The 24,345-nt window shown below is 45.8% G+C and overlaps 1 protein-coding gene across 1 annotated transcript in view; it reads left to right on the top strand.

Moving 5' to 3' along the window:
• LOC117368888 (BPI fold-containing family B member 4-like) overlaps nucleotides 1-24,345 on the top strand; it is a 55,665-nt gene that overhangs the window by 4,555 nt on the left and 26,765 nt on the right. Inside the window, exons 4-9 of the mRNA XM_033962629.1 lie at nucleotides 4,328-4,432; nucleotides 6,264-6,407; nucleotides 6,755-6,818; nucleotides 10,844-10,904; nucleotides 17,020-17,111; nucleotides 20,792-20,977. Coding sequence (XP_033818520.1) covers nucleotides 4,328-4,432; nucleotides 6,264-6,407; nucleotides 6,755-6,818; nucleotides 10,844-10,904; nucleotides 17,020-17,111; nucleotides 20,792-20,977 — 652 coding nt within the window. The remainder of the gene's footprint in view (nucleotides 1-4,327; nucleotides 4,433-6,263; nucleotides 6,408-6,754; nucleotides 6,819-10,843; nucleotides 10,905-17,019; nucleotides 17,112-20,791; nucleotides 20,978-24,345) is intronic.

The following is a 24,345-nucleotide window of genomic DNA, read 5'->3' as shown; positions in this document are numbered from 1 at the left end:
TCCCAGCAAGGTCATAAGATAGGGGTCCTTTTATCAAGCCATGCTAACCCCCGCGGCTGGCTAAAAAACTAACGCCTGCTCAAAGCAGGCGTTAGCGGCTAGCACGGCAGGCGGTTTAACGCGTGTTAATCCCCCCTACCGCAATTTGATAAAAGGATCCCATAGTCTTGATTTCAGAATATGCACAATGAAGAGTCGTCATGCCTCCTCATTCTATAGCAAGTAGGACGTGTAAGTTATAGAATGCTCACAATTATGTACACAACGGTTACAGCTACGCAAATAAGTGGGGGCTGGGCATCAATTGCAAATGCAAGAGTGTGTTCAAAGAAGGAGATACATGGGCTGGGTATAGGCATGTCCAACAATTATACACGTAACACAGAATACTATAAGTTACACGCTAAAATGTTTTTAGGCACACATATTTGTACCTGGATGTGCCAAAATATTGTTCCATGAAATCTGGGCACCCAACTTTGCATCTAACATTTTGTAACCTTTGTATAAATTACTCCTAACCATATGTGGCTACGAGACATCCAGATTTCCCCGGACGGCTTTCCAAAACCCGGCACTTTGTCCAGGTTTTGAAAAGCCTCCTCAATTCGTGTCGGGCAGAGAGGAAGCCCGCGCACGCGTGGACTACCTCCCTGCCCGACAAGAGCAGGCAGCGGTGGGGGGGGGAGGGGGGCGGGATTAGGGCGTTACAGGGCGGGGATGGGCAGAACTGGGTGGGCCTGGAGGCGGGCCTAGGGGGTTCGGATGTTCCGATTGGAACATCCGGCAACCCTAAGTATACGAGTGATATTAAAAGGGATTTATCCAGCAAGAAAAGACCAGGATGGCTAGATCAAAGCCTTTGAGAAACCAAACCAGCTAAATTTACCCAGATCAATTTCATTAGGAGCCTAAATTTAGCTGTTAAAATCCGAAGTTTGGTTATCAATGATGTATTATGAAAATTAGGTTTAATAATTACATTCCAGTTATTTAATTTAATTCTTTGTTTTGGTCAACTTTCATCCAGGGTGAGGGATTTCATTTAGGGGAAGATAGGGGGTAGGGGATGGAATTAAAGGGGGGTGTAGATAAGATTGAATTAGTTCATATGGGCAATTAAATTTGAAAGAATGATTTAAATTGTATGAAATATTATTATTGTGATTCTTATTGTATTGAATGTATTTTTGTATTATCCTATTGTACTGATTATTTGATTCTTTCAATAAAAATTGTTATACATTAAAAAAAAAAAAAAATTCAGAACAGGTCTGGGGTTAGTGGTAGGGTAAAGACAAGAGGAAAAAAAGCTTTTGTTATGGATCTCATCCCTATCCTCTTAACTTGGTCGGCAAAATATAAAAGCTGCTATCTTGACCGATATCCTTCTTAGCTTCCTATTCTTTCAACTTCCATCCCTTCACTTTTAAAATTAAGGATGTACATTCCCCTCTCCATATTTGCTAAGGTTATGGGCAAAGCCAGTTCGCGAATAAAAAAAGACTCGCAAATAACTTTAGAGCCAGCTCTGGCCCACCCTCACTTCCCTCCCATCTCACGGATCCCTCCACCACTCACTTAGGGCTCCCTCCCGTCTCCCGGGTGAGAGCGCTCTTCCTATGCTCCTGCCCCTTGTAGAGCTGTGAACATAAATGGCTGCCGCGAGTTCCTGCTGTCGTCTCACGAGACCATGGGAGCTCACGACAGCATGGAGCAGGAGGAGCGTAGGAAGATCACCCCTGCCCCACTTCACTGCTAGACCACTAGGCTTTAAAAAGTAAGTTGTGGAGAGGTCCGGGAGGGAGATAAAAAGAACGCAAATAACCGAAGTCACAAGTGCCAAACCAGCGAACGTGGAGGGGGAGTGTAAATGCGTTTCATGATTTTAATTATTTGGCCCCTCCTCCCAAAGGAACCTAGAACGGGTTACAAAGTGCATCCACAATACTTTTAACCAAAATGACAAGAAAACCCCACACATTTTGTTTCCGTCCTGCCATCCATCCTCTATTGCTCCAACAGTACACACATCCCCCCTCCCCCCTCTTTGACTAAGGCGCCCTAGCCAATTTAGCACGTGCTAAACGCTAATGCGCCCATAGAATATAACTAGCATTTAGCGGGCGTGCAAAATCGGCTAGCACGCCTTAGTAAAAGAGGGCGCTAGTGCTCCATATCTGCGGAGAGTGTAGCGTAGTAGTTAGAGATACAACCTTAGCACCCTGAAGTGGTGGGTTCCAAACTCACGCTGCTCCTTAACCCTTCAATGCCCAAGATACATTAGATAGATTGGGAAAATGCTTGCAATGCCTATATGTAAAACCACAAAAAATTAATATATAGATCCTTTTCCTTATTATTTAATGACATACCCTTCATTGCCTCCCTCTTTCCGTTTTAAGAACATAAGAACATAAGAAGTTGCCCCCGCTGAGTCAGACCAGAGGTCCATCTTGCTCAGCGGTCTGCTCCCGCGGCGGCCCATCAGGCCTAGTGCCTGAACAGTGGTCCCTGATTAATTTTGTAACTTACCTCTAATCCCATCCCTATAATATACCTCTACTCTTATCTGTACCCCTCAATCCCTTTGTCCTCCAAATACCTATCCAAAGCTTCTTTGAACCCCTGTAGCGTGCTCCTGTTTATCACATCCTCCGGTAGCGCGTTCCATGTATCCACCACCCTCTGTGTGAAAAAGAACTTCCTGGCGTTTGTTCTAAACCTCTCCCCTTTCAATTTCTCTGAGTGCCCCCTTGTACTTATTGATCCCCTTAATTTGAAAAATCTGTCCCTGTCTATTTTTCCTATGCCCTTCATGATCTTGAAGGTTTCTATCATGTCTCCTCTAAGTCTCCGCTTTTCCAGGGAGAAAAGCCCCAGCTTTTTCAGTCTGTCTGTATATGAGAGGTCCTCCATGCCCTTTATTAGCTCTTCTATAATATGAAAATGTGGCACTGTAGCAAGAAATCCCGTCTCCCTTCTCTTGTATCCTTAAAAAGAGAATAACTGAGGAACCCATGGAATTGTAACTGCATTTCCAAGAATGGTGATGGGTGGAAAGTCAGTCTAGGATTATTGCGGGTTGGATTGCCTGTTGAAGCTGAAATGCAACTATGGTTTGACATTCACTAGTTCAGAGGAGGGGGGGGGGGGGCAGCAGCAGTGGAGCCTCCTCTCCACCTCCCTGCTCCTTCCATACCACACTCACGCCCTCCCTTCCCATCCCGCACCTCTTCAAACCTTCGCCAACGCCATCAGAATCTCCGGACCTGCTGCTAGTGCTGGCTTTCCCTCTGGCATCACTCTCTGACCCGGAAGTGATTTTAGAGGGAGCCGGGTCTGCAGGAGCAGCATACCGTTGAAGATTTTAAAATTGTACCAGGGGAGGGGTCAGGGAAAGGAGGGCACGAGTGTGGCATGGGGAGGCAGTGAGGTGCTGGTGCCCCACGCAAGTATGGAGAGGAGAGCGTGCATCCTTAATTTTAAAGTGAAGGAATGGAAGTTGTAAGGGACAGGAAGCTCAGAGATGGCGCCCGGGACATGTCTGGGCGTCCGGACGGCTTTTCAAAACCCGGCACTTTGTCCGGATTTTGAAAAGCAGATCGATGCCCGACCAGCCGACGAGCAGGCTGATGGGAGCGGGGCTAGGGGCAAGGCTGGGACGTGGCATAGAACACAACGGGGCGGGGGTGGGTAGAACTGGGCAAGCTTGGGGGGGGCGGGGCTTCGGGTCCGGATTTTGCATATGTAAATTCTGGTATCCCTAGCTATTCTTATGGTTCTCAACATTCTAGAAAAGCATTTGGGTGCCAAAACTCTGCTGTAGATTCCAAATGTAAATCGGCAACAGGGGGCTTACAAGCAGGAAAAAAAAATGGAGTACTTTAGCACGTCAACTTTAAGGCCCTCTTTTACAAAGGCACGCCAAGCATTTTAGCACAGATTTAGCGCGTGCTACATCAACGCATGCACTCACCGCTAATGCGTCCATAAGATAACATGCACGCGTTAGCATTTAGCGCGCACTATAAAGCTTAGCGCACCTTTGTAAAAGGGGGCAAGTTCTATAGGAAACGTTGATCCCACCCCTGTAAATATCCCAATGCACTTCCACGCTGAACAATTTCCACGTGTCATTTATAGAACAGTGCTGAGCGCCCACCTGCTACTCACACACGGGTAGAGACTTACCCACATCAGTTTTAGCATCTTATAGATGTCCGCATGCAAATGGCGCTTCGATTTAGGTCCTAAATTATAGAGTGAGGGTATTGGTGCACAATTAAGTGTGTGCAGTTCTCTAACTCATCGCTTTATCGTGCAGATTAAAGATATTGGACCTCACCCTCCCTAAAGTGGTACTGAAGCTTGTGCCTGGAATTGGGGTCTATGTGAATGTGTATACCAAAGTAGAAATCGACGGGAAAAGGTGAGTATGATGTCATCTGCTCATTTTATGGACTTTTCTTCTTTGGCAAAGACATTTTCACACTCGTTTTATAGGAGGCTCCTCTGACATCTGTATGGAATTGCTATGAACATTTCTTTAAATGCCAGACCAGTCTGGTGTACAAAAACATTTCTGGAGTAGGATATAGGAGTAATTCAAGGTCGAGTTTATTGGAGAAACTGTTTTTTTTCCTAGATTCGCCGAGAAATTGTGTCAGAGTTTTCCGGGCAGATCTGGGAACTCCGAAGCAGATCTACATGCATGGTTTAATCGCGGACATCATTAGCGGGCTCCGAATGCGCCTACCGCAAAGCATTGTTGTCGTAAAAAAGGCAATAAATAAGGAAGTATCTGCCGTGAAGCACGTAGCAACCACTAGCGACACCCTGACGTCACATGCACGCGACAATCCAGCAGGAAGGAAGGGGGAGGGATAGCTGGCCCATAAAAGTTTTATTTGATATTTGTTTTTTTGGGGGTTATTTGGAATGGATATATTTTAAATGTACAATGCGCAAGGAGAACGCAGGGTTAATCCGCGATTTTCTTGCAATGCGCGTTACAAATACGAGATTCACTCCCGCACTCGCTATGCGCATTCCAAAAAAGAAAAAAAAAATATTTCTAATGCTTATGTACATGAAGGTTTACATATACAGTGGTGCCTCGCATAACGAACGCCTCGCACAGCGAACGCTGCGCACAACGAACTTCATGTCTTGCTTCCTACAACGAACTTCGTTTCACACAACGAAGTCGCCCGAGCTGCATCCTTCCGCGCAGGCACTCCGCCTGGCTCCCTGTGCAGTGGCGGACCGTCGGCTCGCAGGGGCCCGGCGCCTACTGCTGATGCGTTGGGGGGGGGGGCGGAGCTACTCTCGCCGCTTCCCCGATGCTAGAAAAATAACAGCTTTGTTCTCTCTCACCATTGGCATTCTGTTTACATATTGAAAGAAACAGGAAAACAAAAGCTTATCCATTAAGACCATTTTGTAATAAGTATAAACTAGTATTATAGACAGAATGATCTGCCCAAGGAAATGGACAACATTTTCAACCATGCAGGCATTTAAAAAATGAACAGTTAAGTCCCAGTTTTTGCCGCTGAGACTCTGCCCCCTCTCACTGTAAAATTAGACTCTACTTAGTCTATCTTTAAATTTAAAAAAATGTGTGTTGTTTTAAAAAACAATTATGTTTTTAGATGTATCTAAATAAACATAATAACAAAAAATTTATCTTTTTTTATGTCATCTTAGCATATTTTATGCTGCAGAACGAATTATTTTTTTTAACATGTATTGTTATGGGAAAACGCGTTTCACATAACGAACTTTTCGCATAACAAACTTGCTCCTGGAACCAATTAAGTTCGTTGCGTGAGGCACCACTGTATTTAAAAGTTTTGATATATTTATGATTTTTGGAGGGGTAGATATATATTTTTGATGGGGTTCTTAACATGCACGCGTCAGTTGCTAGGCAGAAATAGTCCTCAGCAGTCGTAACTTTTTGGAACGGAAAGGCCAGTCGGTTTGGAGGTAATGGTTTCACGAATTGACGCGTTAAGAAATTTACATGCATTTTTACTCGTTTGCATGCGCCGATCGCATAGGGTGCGGATGAGGTCTGGAGGGTGGTTAGTGAATCGAGCCGGGGTCGGACATTGAGCGCAAACCGAGCGGCACACGATTGGCTTGCTTTGTGTTTATAGCGGGAGCCTTATGTTCCTCTCCAAACTAAACACATCATGTTTTCAGCGCACAGAAGTTAAAAAGTCTTCGCCTGAGCCTTGTTCTTCTGTTTCTAGTATCTTAGGACCTCTTGACATCGCTGTCGAAGTGAATATCACTGCTACAGCCAGACTTACTCAAGAGAAGTCAGGCATTCCCAGACTGGTCATTGAAGACTGCAATACATTGCTCGGGGGTATAAAGATTAAACTCCTGGATGGGTAAGAGGCCGTTTTAGCCCTCATTTCAGAAAATATGTAATGAAAAGAACTTCTGTCGCAGTATTTATCTTGTTCTCTTAACGTCATTGTTTATGTAAAGGATTACTTATATTCTCTGTCCGTTTTCCATTTAAATCAATTTAATTTGGAATCGCAGGACTGGGATTTTTATGTGTTACATATTTCCGATAGTGTCCCCTGAAGAAGGCATCACCCACACGCCGAAACAGGGATCCTCATTTGTTTTAGAATAAAGACTCGATCGTTGGTTGAAAAGACACCTCCCTTGCCTTTTTGATTGTCTGCACCTAGGATTTATAATACTGTATCTTTCTTTTTCTGTTCAGCTTGCTATCAAATATTGTAAACGGATTATTGGGCAATGTCCTGAGTAACATTTTACCTGGAGCGGTAAGTCTGCAAGATGTTATTCAAAATATTCTTTTTTAAAATGTTTTTCTTATTATTATTGATAAGATTATTGCAATAATATAAGCACAAATACATAATTGTGACAAAGGAAATACCACACTTAAAGGCCCTTTTACTAAAGCCAGGGCAAACGTAGCTTTAGCGCAGGGGTGTCAAAGTCCCTCCTCGAGGGCCGGAATCCAGTCGGGTTTTCTGGATTTCCCCAATGAATATGCATTGAAAGCAGTGCATGCAAATAGATCTCATGCAGATTCATTGGGGAAATCCTGAAAACCCGACTGGATTGCGGCCCTCAAGGACCGGAGTTGCCCATGTCTGGTCTAGGCCAGGGATCTCAAAGTCCCTCCTCGAGGGCCGGAATCCAGTCGGGTTTTCTGGATTTCCCCAATGACTATGCATTGAAAGCAGTGCATGCAAATAGATCTCATGCAGATTCATTGGGGAAATCCTGAAAACCCGACTGGATTCTGGCCCTCGAGGACCGACTTTGACACCTGTGCTTTAGCGTGTCCTTACTAAGGGTCTTTGCTGCATGCTAAGGCCACTTTTGCCGTGGCCGGAAATAGGCCAGTTTTCCCATTTTCCTAATTAATGGCCACGCGCTAATTTCACCATTAGCATGGCGTCATTAAAAAATTACAGCCTGTGCCCCCTACCGCCAACCCTGTGCTAATCCCGTGCTAATCAATTAGAACGCAGCAACGGCCTCACACCTTAGGCAGAACGCTTTTTTTGTTTGGGGGTGGCCCAGGAGCTCCGTCCTAGCCCCAGCAGAATCCTGTGGCACGATCTCTCACCAGTTCCCACCTCCTCCTGGTGCCGCACTTTTTAAATCTTCGGGCGGTTGCCACGCAGCGTCAGCAAGCAGGCCTGCCCCCGGAAGTAGAATGAAAGATTCTAGGGCAGGCCTGCTCATTGATGCTGTGGGCGGCTGACCAAAGATTGAAAAGTACAGCGCCGGGGGAGGTGGGTGGGAGAGTACCAGCGACCACCAATTTTGGGGGGGGGGGGGGGACGCCCATGCCTTGCACGCTAACTGATTAGCTCTGTCCACCCGCTATCCACCCAAACACACACCCTTTCCCAGAAAACATAAAATATTTTTAGCGTGTACAAATTGGCACTTTACTAAAAGAACCCCTTAACCTTAATTATATAAAAGAAAAAAGGGAAGAAAAGTCTAATTATTTGAGCACGATTATAAGGATCCAAAATAAAAAGTAAGACAATTATATTTAATTCATAATAAAGATGCAATCTCACTGTTGCTACTTCTAGCCAACCTCAGTAGGCCAAGAAACAAATACACTCGGCTCTTCGCCTCTTCCCCAGATATTAAGAATTCCATCATTTGTTTTGGTTCATAAAACATCAATGACTTATTTATCCACAGCTATAACACAAGTACAAGAAAATCACAAAATAAACATCAGTCTCAGTGCCTGAATTCTGGACCACAAAGCCAAGACTTCCTGATGGTATTTCTGAGTAATTCTAGATGAATCTGGAAAAGCTCCTATTTTTGAGCTGAAAAACTTTTCACCAATCATTTGGAAATAAGAGCTAGAAACTAGAGTTCAGTCCAATTCCAGACAAATGTTAGCTAATTGGGTGGTCCTCTGGGTAGGGTTCCCAGATTTCCTCTTTAGAAAAAGAGAATACCCGGCTCCACCTCTTTCTACCCCGAATCATGATCCACTCTGCCCCCCCGCCTCCACATAAACCACATGTCTTCTTACCCGAGTCCAGGGCCGTGTCTGAATGTCCTCTATGCATGTAACATACATGCATAGTAACATAGTAGATGACAGCAGATAAAGACCCGAATGGTCCATCTAGTCTGCCCAACCCGATTCAATCTAAAAATTTGTTGGGGGTTTTGTTTTGTTTTTTTCTTCCTCTCCTTAGCTATTTCTGGGCAAGAATCCAAAGCTCTGCCCGGTACTGTTCTTAGGTTCCAACTACTGAAGTCTCCGTCAAAAGCTCACTCCAGCCCATCTACACCCTCCCAGCACTGAAGCCCTCCCCAGCCCATCTTCCACCAAATGGCCATATACAGACACAGACCGTGCAAGTCTGCCCAGTACTGGCCTTAGTTCAATATTTAATATTATTTTCTGATTCTAGATCCTGTGTTCATCCCACGCTTCTTTGAACTCCATCACCATTTTACTCTCCACTACCTCTCTCTCTCTTTCTTTCTTTTTCTCTCTCTCTCTTTCTTTGTCTTTCTCTCTCTCTCTTTGTCTCTCTCTCTCTCTCTTTCTTTGTCTTTCTCTCTCTTTCTTTGTCTTTCTCTCTCTCTCTCTCTTTCTTTGTCTTTCTATCTCTCTTTCTTTGTCTTTCTCTCTCTCTTTCTCTCTCCTTTTCTCTCTTTCTCTCTCTCTCTCTTTGTCTTTCTTTCTCTCTTTCATAGTAACATATAGTAGATGACGGCAGATAAAGACCCGAATGGTCCATCCAGTCTGCCCAACCTGATTCAATTTAAATATTTCTGGGCAAGAATCCAAAGCTCTGCCCGGTACTGTTCTTTGTTCACATCAAAGTCCACACTTGCGCAGAGGACAACTGGGCAATGCCCCAAGCTCAGAGCTTTCCAAAACCCGGACAAACTGCCAGGTTTTAGAAATCCCTCCGGGCACCCGGATCGGGGTTACCAGACATCCGGATTTCCCCAGACATGTCCTCCTTTTTGAGAACATATCCAGGGGTGCGGACTTCTTTTCAAAACCCCGAACTTCGTCCGGGTTTTGAAAAGCTTCCGGTGAAAATTGCGTCAGGGAGGGGCATCCGGCGCATGCGCTGACACGTAATGACGTCACACACATGAATGCATGGGACATGATGCATTGCGTCACATCTGTGCATGCGCGGATGCTGTCCGGGGGCGGAGCTTGTGGGCGGAACAGGGCGTGACACAGGTGGAACGGAGTAGAACTGGGCAGGCCTGGGGGCGTGGCCACTGGACCGGATTTTCCTTCGGGAATATCTGGTAACCCTAACCCGGACAGTCCTCTAAAAAGAAGATTCCAGAAACTCTGTGAGGTTTAATAGAAAAGCAGAACCCCCGCGAATCTCGAAAAACCGTGAATACCGTTTTTCATGGGGGGAGCCTTGAGAGGGCAGCAGGAGAGCAGCCGGAGCACCGCGGGTGTAGGAAATCATTCGCGATGCGCTCCGTCCGCCTCTTCCTGCACTAAGTCGGGCCTTATCCAATCAGGAGCTGTGTGTCAAAGCAGCTCCTGGTTGGATATGGCCTGACTTAGTGCTGGAAGAGGCGGTCGGAGCGAACCGCGAGTGATTTCCTACACTCGCGGCGCTCCGGCTGCTCTCTCCTGCTTCTCCCACTGTCCTCTCCTTGTCGGCGGTTCGCGGTCAGAAAATACCACGAATGACTGGGACCGCGAACCGCCAACCGCCAACCACCAGGGGAACACTGTATGTGCATAACATATCAATGAGAGAAACCTAAGATCTGAAAATACAATGAAATTGAGTCTAGAGCAGGGGTGTCAAAGTCCCTCCTCGAGGGCCGCAATCCACGAGATCTATTTGCATGCACTACTTTCTTTGTATGCTAATAGATCTCATGCATATTCATTGGGGAAATCCTGAATACCCGGCTGGATTGCGACCCTCGAGGAGGGACTTTGACACCCCTGGTCTAGAGGGTAGGATGTCTATTGTGCATGCTAGGATGGGAGCATTAATGATGTCAGTGGCTGGAGCGAAACTTTGGAATGCCCTGCCTGGTATATTACGATTTTGTGCTGGGAAGATTAACTTTTAAGAAAATGTGGAAAACTGCTCTTCTGCAGTCTCCTCCGTTTTAAGATACAGTGCTAAAGAATGCTTTGTGCTGAACTTAATATTCAAAGTCTTTCTGCGTTTTAAGGGTTGAAACCCTGATTTGAGAATTCACTTGCGCTCTGAGGGACAGAAGCCGCAGGCGGTGATCCTTCCATAGCCAATGTATTTGAGCATTTTTGGTTTGTGTCTTACAGTTGTGTCCTCTCGTTACCATCGTGCTAGACCTGGTCGATGGCCTACTAATTACAGTGGACTGTAAGTTTCTTTCTTTCTTTCTTTTTTTTTTTTAAATCTCGCTGTAATTTTCACCCAAATAATTCTTTATTAAGTGAGCAACCAGAAAATAGAAGGTGACGTTAAGGTGCATAGGCAGAAGCATTCCCAGCAGAAAGGAGGAGGTGATCGTGCCCCTTCACAAATCATTGGCGAAGCCTCAATTGGAGTACTGTTTTTTAGTTTTGGAGGTCATACCTCACTAACACCCTACACACAAACACACACCTCCCTTATACAAAATCGCAAAAGCGGTTTTTAGTGCCGGCTGGTGCGCTAAATGCTTTGTGCTGTTCCCGATGCTCATAGAATTCCTACGAGCGTCAGGAGCAGCGCAGAGCATCCATCATGCCGACCTGTGCTAAAAAAACACTTTCGCAGTTTTATAAAAGGGGAGGGGGGGCGGGAGGTTATAAAGAGACTTGAAGCAGTAAACAAGAATACAGCCAAAATAGCATGGGCTCTGCACCAGATGACATATGAGAAGAGACTTGAGGACATGAATACGTATATCCTAGAACAGTGTTCTTCAACCACCGGTCCATGGACCAGTGCCGGTCCACAGAAATTTCCTGCCGGTCCACAGGGCCAGCACGTGCATCAGGCCCAAAACAGTGTTCTCCAACCGCCGGTCCACGGTGCGATCGATGCGGCGTTATCTTCGAGCCAGCTCCCTCTTCCTCACTGATTCAGTGCACAAAGCCACGGGCAGCGGCTCCTACGGGCGTCCTGCGCCTGAACCGGAAGCCTTCTCTCTGACGTTGCAACGTCAGAGGGAAGGCTTCCAGATGAGGCACGGGACGTGCAAGGTGCAATTAGTACTATTATGGGGGCGGGGTCTGGGGTGGAGATTGGGTAGAGATGGGCGGGGTCTGGCCCACAACTTAGCCCAGTGTTCTTCAACCGCCGGTCCACAGTGCGATCAATGCGGCGTTATCTTCGAGCCAGCTCCCTCTTCCTAACTGATTCAATGCACAAAGCCATGGGCAGTGACTCCTACGGCCATCCTGTGCCTGAACCGGAAGCCTTCTTTCTGACATTGCAACATCAGAGGGAAGGCTTCCAGATGAGGCACGAGATGTGCAAGGTGCAATTAGTACTATTATGGGGGCGGGGTCTGGGGTGGAGATTGGGTAGAGATGGGCGGGGTCTGACCCACGACTTAGCCCAGTGTTCTTCAACCGCCGGTCCACGGACCGATGCCGGTCCACAGAATAATTATTTTATTTCTGCCAGTCCACAGGTGTAAAAAGGTTGAAAAACACTGTCCTAGAGGACATATAGAGGAGATATAATACAAAGGTTTAATTACGTGAAAAGTATTAATGAACAAAGAATTTGGGTTTTTCCCCAAAACAAGGGAAGATATAGAACCAGATCAAATTAAATGGAGCTCCAAGTAGGGTTACCAGATTTTCCAAATGGAAAATCCGGACCCCTAGATCCGCTCCCCCTTCCCCCCCCCCCCCGCCAGTCACAAACTCTGCTGTTACACGTAGATAATTCTGTGCTGGCAAAAAAAGAGAGAAAGAATCATACACTCGCAGGAAAAAGAAGGAGTCCCTGTGCAACGTTGACAGTTTTCTCCCATCTTCAGAACAGCTGCGCCCCAAAAGATGTCCTCCTCCCTGTTAATGCCCCATTTGCGTTAGATGTTCCAGCCTGTAAAACGAATGTGCATACTGGGGATAATCATCCATGCCACGCTAGTACAGTAGTCTCCCGAAATTCACGGGGGTTCTGTTCCAGGAACCCCCCGTAAATTTCAATAAACCGCGAATGCAGTTTTTCGCCTGCCAAAAGTCAGGGGAGGCAGGAGAGGGCAGATGGAGCGCCGGCGGGTGAAGAAAATCACTCGCGGTCTGCTCCGACCGCCACTTCCTGTAGAAAAGTTGGGCTACACCAATCAGGAGCTGCTTTGACTCGCAGCTCCTGATTGGTGTAGCCTTAATTTAGTACAGGAAGAGGCGGTCAGAGAAGACAGCGAATGAGCAAATCTGCGGTTCGCGAACCGCAAATTCGCAGGGGAACCCTGTATTAGCCAGGTATATTTCTGAAAAGTATTGCTTACCATTGGGTGATGTAACAAGCAGTGGCGTAGCAAGGATAGGAGGTGCTTGGGGCAGTGGTGCCTCCCCTACCCTCTCCCTACCATACACACACACACACCTCGTGTCACACTTGGGCTCTGCCTTCCCACCCCCATACCTTTAAAAATCTTCACCAGCGCGAGCGGCTTCTCCACCCTGCTGCTCGCGCTGGCTTTCTCTTTGACGTCACTTCCTGGCCCCCACGACCCAGAAGTGATTTCAGAGGGTGCCGGGCCGTCACAAACAGCAGGCTAGAGTAATTGGTTGTACTGGTGATGATTTTAAAGATGTATAGGGGGCGGGGAAGGGAGGACGCAAATGTGGGGAGCATAGAGTTGCCGGCGCCCCCACCAAGACGGTGCCCGGGGCGGTCCTCCCCCCCCTCCCCCCTTTATTACACCACTGGTAACAAGGAAAGGACTGATTCTTTAGGATCCTCCTAGGAACCTGAAAGCTGAATTGGAACAGGATGATGTCAGAAACAGGATGATGGCTCGATGGACCTTTTGTTTCATTGGCAGCCAAAGAAACAAGAGGGGGTTAAGTGGTATATCAAACTTTTTGATAAACTTAGAAACTTGGACCAAGGATCTCCCATATGAAGAACGTCTAGGTAAACTAACTAAACTAAACCTTGGGTTTATATACCGCATCTTCTCCACAACGTGGAGCTCGGCATAGTTTACAGGAGTTAGGATAGAACAGAACTCCAATGGAATTATAGAAGTAAGTATAAAGAGAGGTTAGAGGGATTAGTGTACCAGAGAGGGAAAGAAAAGTTACATTTTAGAGAATAGCCAAGTTTTCAGATGCTTACGGAATAGTTGAAGGGAGCTCAAGTTACGAAGTGGGGAGGTAAGATTATTCCAGAGCTCAGTGATTCTGAAGGGGAGGGAAGACCCTAGTTACCAACATGGGATATGCCTTTTAAAGAGGGGAAGGATAATTTTAGTTTTGGGGCGGATCTGGTGGAATTTGGATTTGAGGAATTCCAGGATAATGGAATAAAAGGAGGAAGGATGCCGTGTAGGATCTTGAAGGTTAGGCAGGCACATTTAAAGTGGACCCTGGAGATTCTAGGAAGCCAGTGGAGCTTGGACAGGAGTGGTGAGACATGATCAAATTTGCTTTTTGAGAAGATAAGCTTAGCCGCGGTATTCTGGATTAGTTGGAGTCTATGGAGGCTTTTCTTTGTTAGGCTTAAGTAGATAGAGTTGCAATAGTCCAATCTGGAAAGGATGGTGGATTGTACGAAGATGGCAAAGTGATTTTGATGGAAGCAGGACCTCACTTTCCTCAGCATGTGAAGGCTAAAAAAGCATTTTTTTTATCAAGGAATTGAGGTGGTCATTGAAGGATAGTGAGGAATCAATGGTGATGCCCAGAACTTTGCTTGAGAACTCCAACTGTAGTGAGGAGCCTGAGGACAATGGGATGGAGGTGGGTAGTTGGTCTAATTTAGGGCCGAGTTAAAGTAGTTTTGTTTTGGACTCGTTCAGTTTCATTTGTACAGTGAGGGCCCAAGATTGGAGGTTCGTTATGCATGAGGAGATGTTCGCTGCGAGATTAGTGAGGTTTGAGTCGGTCTCGAGGAGGACCAGGATGTAAAGTATTTCTAGGGGGGATAGGTGGAGGAGTTTCAGGGAGGACATATAAATGTTGAAAGGAATAGGAGATAGGGGGGAACCTTGCGGGACTCCACATGTCGGTTTCCATGGGGAGGATGAGGTGCCATTCTTGGTAACGGTGTAAGAACAGGAACGTAAGAAGTTCGAGAACCAGTCAAGGACTGTAGAGCTAATGTCTATCTCGGAGAGTTGGAAGACTAGAATATCATGATGGACAATGTCGAAAGCTGCAAAAAGGTCGAATTGAAGGAGAACAGTGAATTTATTATGAGAATGAAGTTGTTGAACCTTAGAGATTAGTGAGGCCAAAAGGTAAGTTGCAGCTATACACTCTTGAGGAACGCAGAGAGAAGAGAGACACGATAGAGATGTTCAAATATGTTACTGGCCGTATGGAGATGGAAGAAAACATCTTTTTCCTTACAGGACCTACGGTGACAAGAGGGCATTTGCTAAAAATCAGGGGTGGGAGATTTCATGGTGACATTAGGAAGTATTTCTTCACCGAAAGGGTGGTTGATCGTTGGAATGATCTTCAACTTAAGAACATAAGAACATAAGCAGTGCCTCCGCCGGGTCAGACCATAGGTCCATCCTGCCCGGCAGTCCGCTCCCGCGGCGGCCCAAACAGGTCACGACCTGTCTGAATCACCAGAAGGGGCCCCCTTGCCACCTTGGTTTCCCATTGAGTCCTATCTTCCCATCGAAGTCCTAACTTCCCATCGAAGTCCTAACCCTCCGGTCTTGCACATGCACGACCTAGTTGGGTTTCTATACTTATTACCTGGTTAGCTTTCTATACCTGTGTTACATCCCAGCACCTCTCTCAGTATCCCACGATCCCTTTATCCCTCAGGAATCCGTCCAATCCCTGTTTGAATCCTTGTACCGTACTCTGCCTGATCACTTCCTCCGGTAGCACATTCCAAGTGTCCACGACCCTTTGGGTGAAAAAAAACTTCCTTGCATTTGTTCTGAACCTATCTCCCTTCAGTTTCTCCGAATGCCCCCTCGTGCCTGTTGACCCCTTCAGCCTGAAGAATCTGTCCCTATCCACCCTCTCTATGCCCCTCATGATCTTGAAGGTCTCTATCATATCTCCCCTGAGCCTCCTTTTTTCCAGAGAGAAGAGCCCCAGCCTATCCAACCTCTCGGCGTATGGGCAGTGTTCCAGCCCTCTTACCAGTTTCGTTGCTCTCCTTTGGACTCTCTCAAGTACTGCCATGTCCTTCTTGAGGTACGGCGACCAATATTGAACGCAGTATTCCAGATGTGGACGCACCATCGCTCGATACAATGGCATGATGACTTCCCGCATCCTGGTTGTTATGCCCCTCTTTATGATGCCCAGCATCCTGTTGGCTTTTTTCAAGGCTGCTGCGCACTGCGCAGATGGCTTCAGTGATGCATCCACCAGCACACCCAAGTCTCTCTCTAGACTGCTGTCTCCCAGCAATGCCCCCCCCCAATTTGTAGTTGACCAACGGGTTCTTTTTCCCTATATGCATGACCTTGCATTTTTCCACGTTAAAGCGCATTTGCCATTTGTTTGCCCAGTCTTCCAGCTTGTCCAGGTCCCTTTGCAGGTCCTCACACTCCTCCCTGGATCTAACTCTGCCGCACAGTTTGGTATCGTCTGCAAATTTTATAACCTCGCACTTTGCCTCCTTTTCCAGGTCATTGATAAATATGTTGAAGAGTAACAGCCCCAGCACCGATCCCTGTGGCACACCGCTCGTGACTCCCCGCCAGTCAGAATATTGTCCCTTTACTCCGACCCTCTGCAGTCTACCCGACAACCAGTGCTTGATCCATCTGTGCACATCCCCTCCCACCCCGTGGTTCCACAGCTTCCTAAGCAGCCTTTCATGTGGCACCTTGTCGAAAGCCTTTTGAAAATCGAGGTAAATGATGTCTATGGGTTCCCCATTGTCCACCCGACTGCTTATTCCCTCAAAGAAGTACAAAAGGTTCGTTAAGCACGACCTTCCCTTACAGAATCCGTGCTGGCTTGTTCTCAGTAGGCCATTTCTCTAGATGTGCTCGCAAATACCATCCTTGATCATAGCTTCCACCATCTTCCCTATAATTGAAGTCAGGCTCACCGGCCTGTAGTTCCCGGGGTCACCCTTCGATCCCTTCTTGAAGATAGGTGTGACTTCAGGTAGTAGAGGCCAACAACGGGCTCGATTTTAAGAATAAAAGGGATAAACATGTGGGTTCACTTCGAGGAAATGCTTAGGGGGGTGGGTTATTCGAGTGGGCAGACTTGTTGGGCCGACGGCCCTTTTCTGACATCATACTCTATGTTTCTATGTTTAAGTATGGCCTTTCTTATGCTCTTATGTGCAATAAACACTTATTTCTGTTCCCATTCAGCAATTATGCCACTTGAATTAATCGGAAGTATCCAATACACTGTCTCAGCCCTTCCAATAGTGTCTGGCAAGTTCATTGAGCTGGATGTAAACGTAAGTGCTGATTTTATATTTTGCTGCATAATGTAAACAAATATACTCTCCTGATCTTAGCGGAAGACTGCCAGTGCACCCTAAAGTAACTTCAAGTACATCTCCCTCACCCCCACCTGTCCCAAAAAAATCGTCAGAGCTTTAAAAACTGGAAGTAAGCAACAAGAAATGCATCTTATTTTCTTGCGATGTGTCCTATAACCTTCACCTGGCATCTTCTGTGTTTTGGGTTCTTCTTTAGGCCAAATATTATTCTGTCGAGGGAGAATAATGATGTTATTTGTCCTGAAGATATCCGGATAAATTTGAGCTTATAAAACTCATGTTACGATTATAGACCAATGACGATTCTGAATGTACATGCCAAGGTCTTTAGATGTTTCATTCAGAGTACAGTAAAACCTTGGATTGCGAGTAACTTGGTGAGCGAGTGTTTTACAAGATGAGCAAAAATGTTTTTTTTTTTTAAATTAAATGTTAACTTGATAAATGAGCAACGTCTTGCAATCCGATCACGGGTATGTCATCGCAACCGAGCCAAAGACGCTGTGAGTTCTTACAATGCAAGTGTACACGGTATACGCGCCTCGCAACTGAGCCGATGGTTCTTCTCTCTCCGACGCTGCGAGGTCTTGCAGTGCACGTACGTACTCCAGTACAGTATTTTCTATGAAAGTTGTGGAACGAATCGTCTGAGTTTCCATTATTTCTTATGGGGAAATTCGTTTTGATGTACGAGTGCTTTGGATTAGAAGCATGTTTCCGGAATGAATTATGCTCGCCAACCAAGGTTTGACCGTATTTTACCGTATATGTTATAAAGGGTTTTGAATTAAGCTCTGAATAATTAAAAAGATGCCAGATAATTTAACATTGTCTATGTAAAGTCGAGCATTTAAAAGGCACCAGAGGGCATGTTTACTAAAAAGCCCAAGGTAACATTCAGTCCAGCATGCCCTCTGCAGTTTCCATACCGATAAATTATCCAACCTGATTTACTTTCAGATAGAGAATGACACGGTGACAAAATTCATCACCGTCCCCGTGGATAACCGCAGGAAACCATCTTCATGTCATTCTTTAAGGAGAGAGGGAAGAATCAGAGTATGAATGGCCACAACCACTGACCCGCAAGCTTTGCTTTGAAGAATGCTGGTGTAGAAGGACTGAGGTTGAAACGGACACTACAGAACGACAGTCTCTGGTATCCAGAGCAGATATTGTGATGTCATAATGCCTCATTCCACCAGTGCCTAAGAGCCAATCACATCAGTGATGTCACAATGGCTTCATTATCCTTGACTCCCATAAGAATCAGAGTATGAATGGCCACAACCACTGACCCGCAAGCTTTGCTTTGAAGAATGCTGGTGTAGAAGGACTGAGGTTGAAACAGACTCTACAGAATGACAGTCTCTGGTATCCAGAGCAGATATTGTGATGTCATAATGCCTAAGAGCCAATCGCATCAGTGATGTCACAATGGCTTCATTATCCTTGGCTCACATAAGAATCAGAGTATGAATGGCCACAACCACTGACCCGCAAGCTTTGCTTTGAAGAATGCTGGTGTAGAAGGACTGAGGTTGAAACAGACACTACAGAATGACAGTCTCTGGTATCCAGAGCAGATATTGTGATGTCATAATGCCTTATTCCATCAGTGCCTAAGAGCCAATCACATCAGTGATGTCACAATGGCTTCATTATCCTTGGCTCCCATAAGAATCAGAGTATGAATGGCCACAACCACTGACCCGCAAGCTTTGCTTTGAAGAATGCTGGTGTAGAAGGACTGAGGTTGAAACAGACACTACAGAATGACAGTCTCTGGTATCCAGAGCAGATATTGTGATGTCATAATGCCTAAGAGCCAATCACATCAGTGATGTCACAATGGCTTCATTATCCTTGGCTCCCATCAGAATCAGAGTATGAATGGCCACAACCACTGACCCTCAAGCTCTGCTTTGAAGAATGCTGGTGTAGAAGGACTGAGGCTGAAATAGACACTAAAAAATGACATGGGATTATTTCCCGCGGTTATCCGCGGGGACGGGGACGGTGATGAATTTTTTCACCGTGTCATTCTTTACTTTCAGTCTCAATGAATTGATGCCCCTAATGCCATCTATTGAAGCGGTGTTAGGTAAACCCAGCTTAGCCGTACACGTGACCAGTTAGAACCCGCTACCCAATATGTACTGACTGCAAATGTTCACTCCATGTCCACTTTCTGCCTACACCATGCCCAGTTCTTTCCCCGGTCCCACACTAAGCATTTAGCGGAAGTCACATATTTCACGGACTGTTTTAAGATGCACTAGACGTCAGCGCAAGTTACTGTGAACAGCAAGCCCTAAAACCCGTGTAAACGATTCAGCGCACTTTAGCAAGCACGCCCCTATTTTCAAGACACCTACCCCCTGTTTTACTAAGGTGCGCTAAGCGTTTTAGCGTGCGCTAAATCTACGCCCGTGCCAACCGCTAACGCGTCCATAGACTAACATGCATGCATTAGCGTTTACCGTGTGGTTAGCGCGCGCTAAAACTCTTAGCGCACCTTAGTAAAAGGAGCTCCTAGTTGCCTACATTTTCAAAAGATTTTTCTCTGTAAAGCCTGCAAAGGGCAGAGGACAGGCTAAAGCGGCAAGGGCTCTTCAGCTTGGAGAAGAGATGACGCAGGGGCGATATGATAGAGGTCTATATAATAATGAGTGGAGTGGAAAGGGTAGATGTGAATCGCTTGTTCACTCTTTCCACAAATACTAGGACTAGGGGGACATGCGATGAAGCTACTAAGTAGTAGATTTAAAAGAAAGAGGAGAAAACGTTTTTTCACACAACGTGTAATTAAACTCTGGATTTCATTTTTTTTTTTTTTCCCCCTTCCCCGTGTTCTTTCCTCTTTTATGTTTTTCTGCCTGAGAGAATTGTAACTTTATCCTCCTTTCCGTCTATATCATGTTCGTCACTAAGCCACATGTATAAAGAAATTTATAATGTGTTATAAGTATATTAACTTTTCACTTGTGTCTTAAAATTGTTTGTCCTCTAAAAAGTTGTTTTATAAAATTGTCCATCGCTTAGAATGTTTTGTATAGGCGATTCATCAAATAATAATAAAACTTGAAACTTGTGAAATCAGTTAGCTTAGCGGGGTTTAAAAAAGGTTTGGATAATTTCCTAAGAGAGGAGTCCATAGGCCATTTTTGAGATGGCTTGGGGAAATCCAATGCTTATTCCTAGGATAAGCAGCATGTGTTTAGCTACTTGGGATCTAGCTGGGTACTTGGGACCTTTTGGAAACTGGATGCTGGGCTTGATGGACCTCTGGTCTGTCCCAGTATGGCAAATCTTATGTTCTTAGGTTTTAAGTCACTGGTTCCCAATTTTTTTGCTTGAATGGACTTGCTGGCAGATCATTGATAAGCATCTGTGAACATTTTACCAAGAACATCTTTAGTTACAAGGCAGAACAGAAATGATATTTAAAATTCCAATTTTACATTTACAGTATTGCACTTTGTTATTTAAATTTTGAAAGTTCTTTTACCATCTGTCAGATACAAGAAATTTTGTTTGCTTTCAATGACCTCTGTGGGAACTGTGACAAATATTTTACTTTCTGAAGTATTATTTCTGTAACACTAAGCCTCTGATTATCCCTATCCTTTCAGACTGTGGTTCGTGGGGTCGCAGGTAATCTTATTAATTATCACATGGGAGGGGAGACGTCCATCTCCATGCCACCAATGAAGGAGACCTCGAGCGTCCAGCTTGGATTGTCAACAGAATTTCTTGAGTGTGTGTTAGCTGCAATGCATAAAGAAAATTTGCTCGATGTGGACATCAAAGATGGAGATGTAAGTAATCTAATCTGAAGTATAGTTCACCAGTCTTTCTAGATATCTATTGGTATTTATTACTATTTATTTTAAAAATGTATATAATAATAATAATTTTATTCTTGTATACCGCCATACCCAAAAAAGTTCTAGGCAGTTCACATCCATTAATTAAGGTCCGCGGTGACACACGGATTTACAAAATTTTAACAAAATTACAGGCAATGAAGAGGGGGGCGAGGGAACTCTTTAGCAGAAGTAACGGTAAGACAGAAGGTAGGGTTGGAAGGTAAGCGAAAACGAGAGAGAGACCTAGTGGGGAGAGGGGGGGGGGGGGGGGGGGGGAGCAGAAGGAACGGGGGGAGAGTGGGAAAGGGGAGAAGCAGGGGGCAAGGGGGATTAAAAGCCCTGTTCGCGGAAGAGGTGCGTTTTGAGAAGTTTTCTAAAACTAAAGGTAAGAGGGGGGCCTCGAGTATCATTTGGGCAAGCCAAGGGTTCAGCTTAGCCGCCTGGTACGCAAAGGTTTTGTCGAGAAATCTATTGAAGTGACATAATTTTAGGGATGGGAAGACGAACAGCTGGATTCTGCCGGATTTCTTGTTGGTGAGATTCAGAGTGAAATGGTAACTTGGTAATAGGCCCAAAACTGTTTTGTAGCAGAAGCAGGCGAATTTGAATAGGACTCTGGATTCGAAAGGGAGCCAATGCAGTTGGTGGTAGAAAGGCGTGATGTGGTCCCATTTGTTCAGGCCGAATATGAGGCGGACGGCAGTGTTCTGGATCAATTTTAGTCTCCTCATGGTTTTCTTCGTGGAGCTCAAATAAATGACATTGCAATAGTCTAGTACACTGAGAATGGAGGACTGTACCAAAAAGGCGGAAAGAGGAGTCGTCAAAGTATTTTTTTTATGGTGCGCAGTTTCCAGAGCACCGAGAAGCATTTCTTGACAGTAAGATCGGTGTGATTTTCTAGCGATAGAAGTTTGTCTAGAGTGACAGTTTGAGATTAAACATACATATCAATATCATTATAAAGACAAGAACCTCTTACTTTACATCTTCATTACTAAGGGTGGAACATGGGCGGGGTCAGGGGGCCCAGTGTACTTGCGTGCCTAGGAGCCCTGGAAGAATTAATCCTGCCCTGCCCCCACCTCTCCCAAAAAATCGTCAGAGCTTTACAAACTGGGAGTAAGCAACAAGAAATGCATCTTATTTTCTTGCGATGTGTCCTATAACCTTCGCCTGGCATCTTCTGTGTTTTGGGTTCTTCTTTAGGCCAAACATTATTCTGTCGAGGGAGTATACACAGAACTTACACAGAACTTACACACTAAATGGTGAAACCTTGTCCAGGACCACGGTGGAACGGGATTTAGGAGTGATCATTAGCGACGACATGAAGGCTGCCAATCAAGTGGAGAAGGCTTCGTCCAAGGCAAGACAAATGATGGGCTGTATCCGTAGGGGTTTTGTCAGCAGAAAACCTGAAGTCTTAATGCCACTGTACAGATCCATGGTGAGACCTCATCTCGAGTATTGTGTTCAATTCTGGAGACCACACTACCGAAAAGATGTGTTGAGAATTGAGTCGGTTCAGCGAATGGCTACCAAGATGGTCTTGGGGCTCAAGGATCTCACGTATGAAGAAAGGTTAAAAAAAACTGCGGATGTACTCACTGGAGGAGCGAAGAGAGAGAGGGGACATGATTGAGACCTTTAAGTATATTACTGGGCGTATAGAGGTGAAAGATGATATCTTCAGTCTTACAGGGCCCTCAGTAACCAGAGGACACTCGCTGAAAATCAGAGGAGGGAAGTTTCGGGGTGATGCTAGGAAGTACTTCTTCACCGAAAGGGTGGTCGATCATTGGAACGAGCTGCCTCAGAGGGTGATTGAGGCCAGCAGCGTGTCAGATTTTAAGAGAAAATGGGATATTCACGTGGGATCTATAGGGGAGTAAAAGTCGGGGAGTGGGTCATTGGTATGGGCAGACTCGATGGGCTATAGCCCTTTTCTGCCGTCAATTTCTATGTTTCTATTAATAATGCTATTTGTCCTGAAGATATCCGGATAAATTTGAGCTTATAAAACTCATGTTACGATTATAGACCAATGACGATTCTTTACTAAGGGTGCGCTAGCTCTGTTAGCAAAACGGCTACCGCGCCTTAGTTAAAGGACCTCTAACTGTTAAGAAATATGACATAAATGCATTAACACATGACTATCTGCCTCTTTCACAAAGCCACGCGGCAACAGCCTCGAAGCCCTTTAAATCTCTAAGGGCTTCAGGGCCGCTAGCAAGGCTTTGTAAAAGGAGCCCTATGTTTTCAGCAACTTCTTGAAATTTACACGATCAGCGCCGAGTCGCAAGTTCCCTGTTCGTGCATGCCACATTTTCGCGCCAGCTACTGAGAATAGAGAATGACACGGGGACAAATTTGTCCCCGTCCCCGCAGGAACTCAATCTCCCCATCCCGTCCCCGTGAGTTTTGTCGCTGTTCCTGTCCCTGCTCCATTCTTGTAAGCTCTGCCTTAACCGCACAAGCCTCAGACGCTTATGATTTTAAAGTGTTTGAGGCTTATGCAGAGGAGGACGGAGCTTAGGCATTGGTGGAATGAGGCATTATGACATCACAATCTGAGCTCTAGAATGTTGCCACTTAGGATTTTAAAGGGTTTGAGGCTCGTGCAGATGAGGACGGAGCTTAGGCATTGGTGGAATGAGGCATTATGACATCACAATCTGAGCTCTAGAATGTTGCTACTTAGGATGTTAAAGTGTTTGAGGCTCGTGCAGATGAGGACGGAGCTTAGGCATTGGTGGAATGAGGCATTATGACATCACAATCTGAGCTCTAGAATGTTGCCACTTAGGATTTTAAAGGGTTTGAGGCTCGTGCAGATGAGGACGGAGCTTAGGCATTAGTGGAATGAGGCATTATGACATCACAATCTGAGCTCTAGAATGTTGCCACTTAGGATTTTAAAGTGTTTGAGGCTCGTGCAGATGAGGACGGAGCTTTCAGGAACGGGGCAGGGACAGGGAAAGAACTCGCGGGAACGGGACGGGAAAATGAGTTCCCGCGGGGATGGGGAAAAATTTGTCCCCGTGTCATTCTCTAACTAACGTTTTCGCTTTGTCTGGGCAGAGGGTTACAGATTTATCCGGGAACGTCCGGGCGGCTTTTCAAAACCCGGCTCTTTGTCCGGGTTTTGAAAAGCAGCTCGCATTGGGAGAGGCATGTGCCGATTCAATGCAACGACGACACATGCGCGTGCGCTCATGATGTCATTGCGTCATATCCGCGCATGCGCGGTCGCCCTCTTGACCGATGAGGGGGGGGGTGGGGTTAGGGGTGAGGCTGGGGCATGACATGGG

This window comes from Geotrypetes seraphini, chromosome 11 (genome assembly GCF_902459505.1).
Source record: "Geotrypetes seraphini chromosome 11, aGeoSer1.1, whole genome shotgun sequence".
NCBI classification, from domain to species: Eukaryota; Metazoa; Chordata; class Amphibia; order Gymnophiona; family Dermophiidae; genus Geotrypetes; species Geotrypetes seraphini.
The sequence above is the reverse complement of the archived record's forward strand: the minus strand, read 5'-3'. Positions and strand labels throughout refer to the sequence as shown.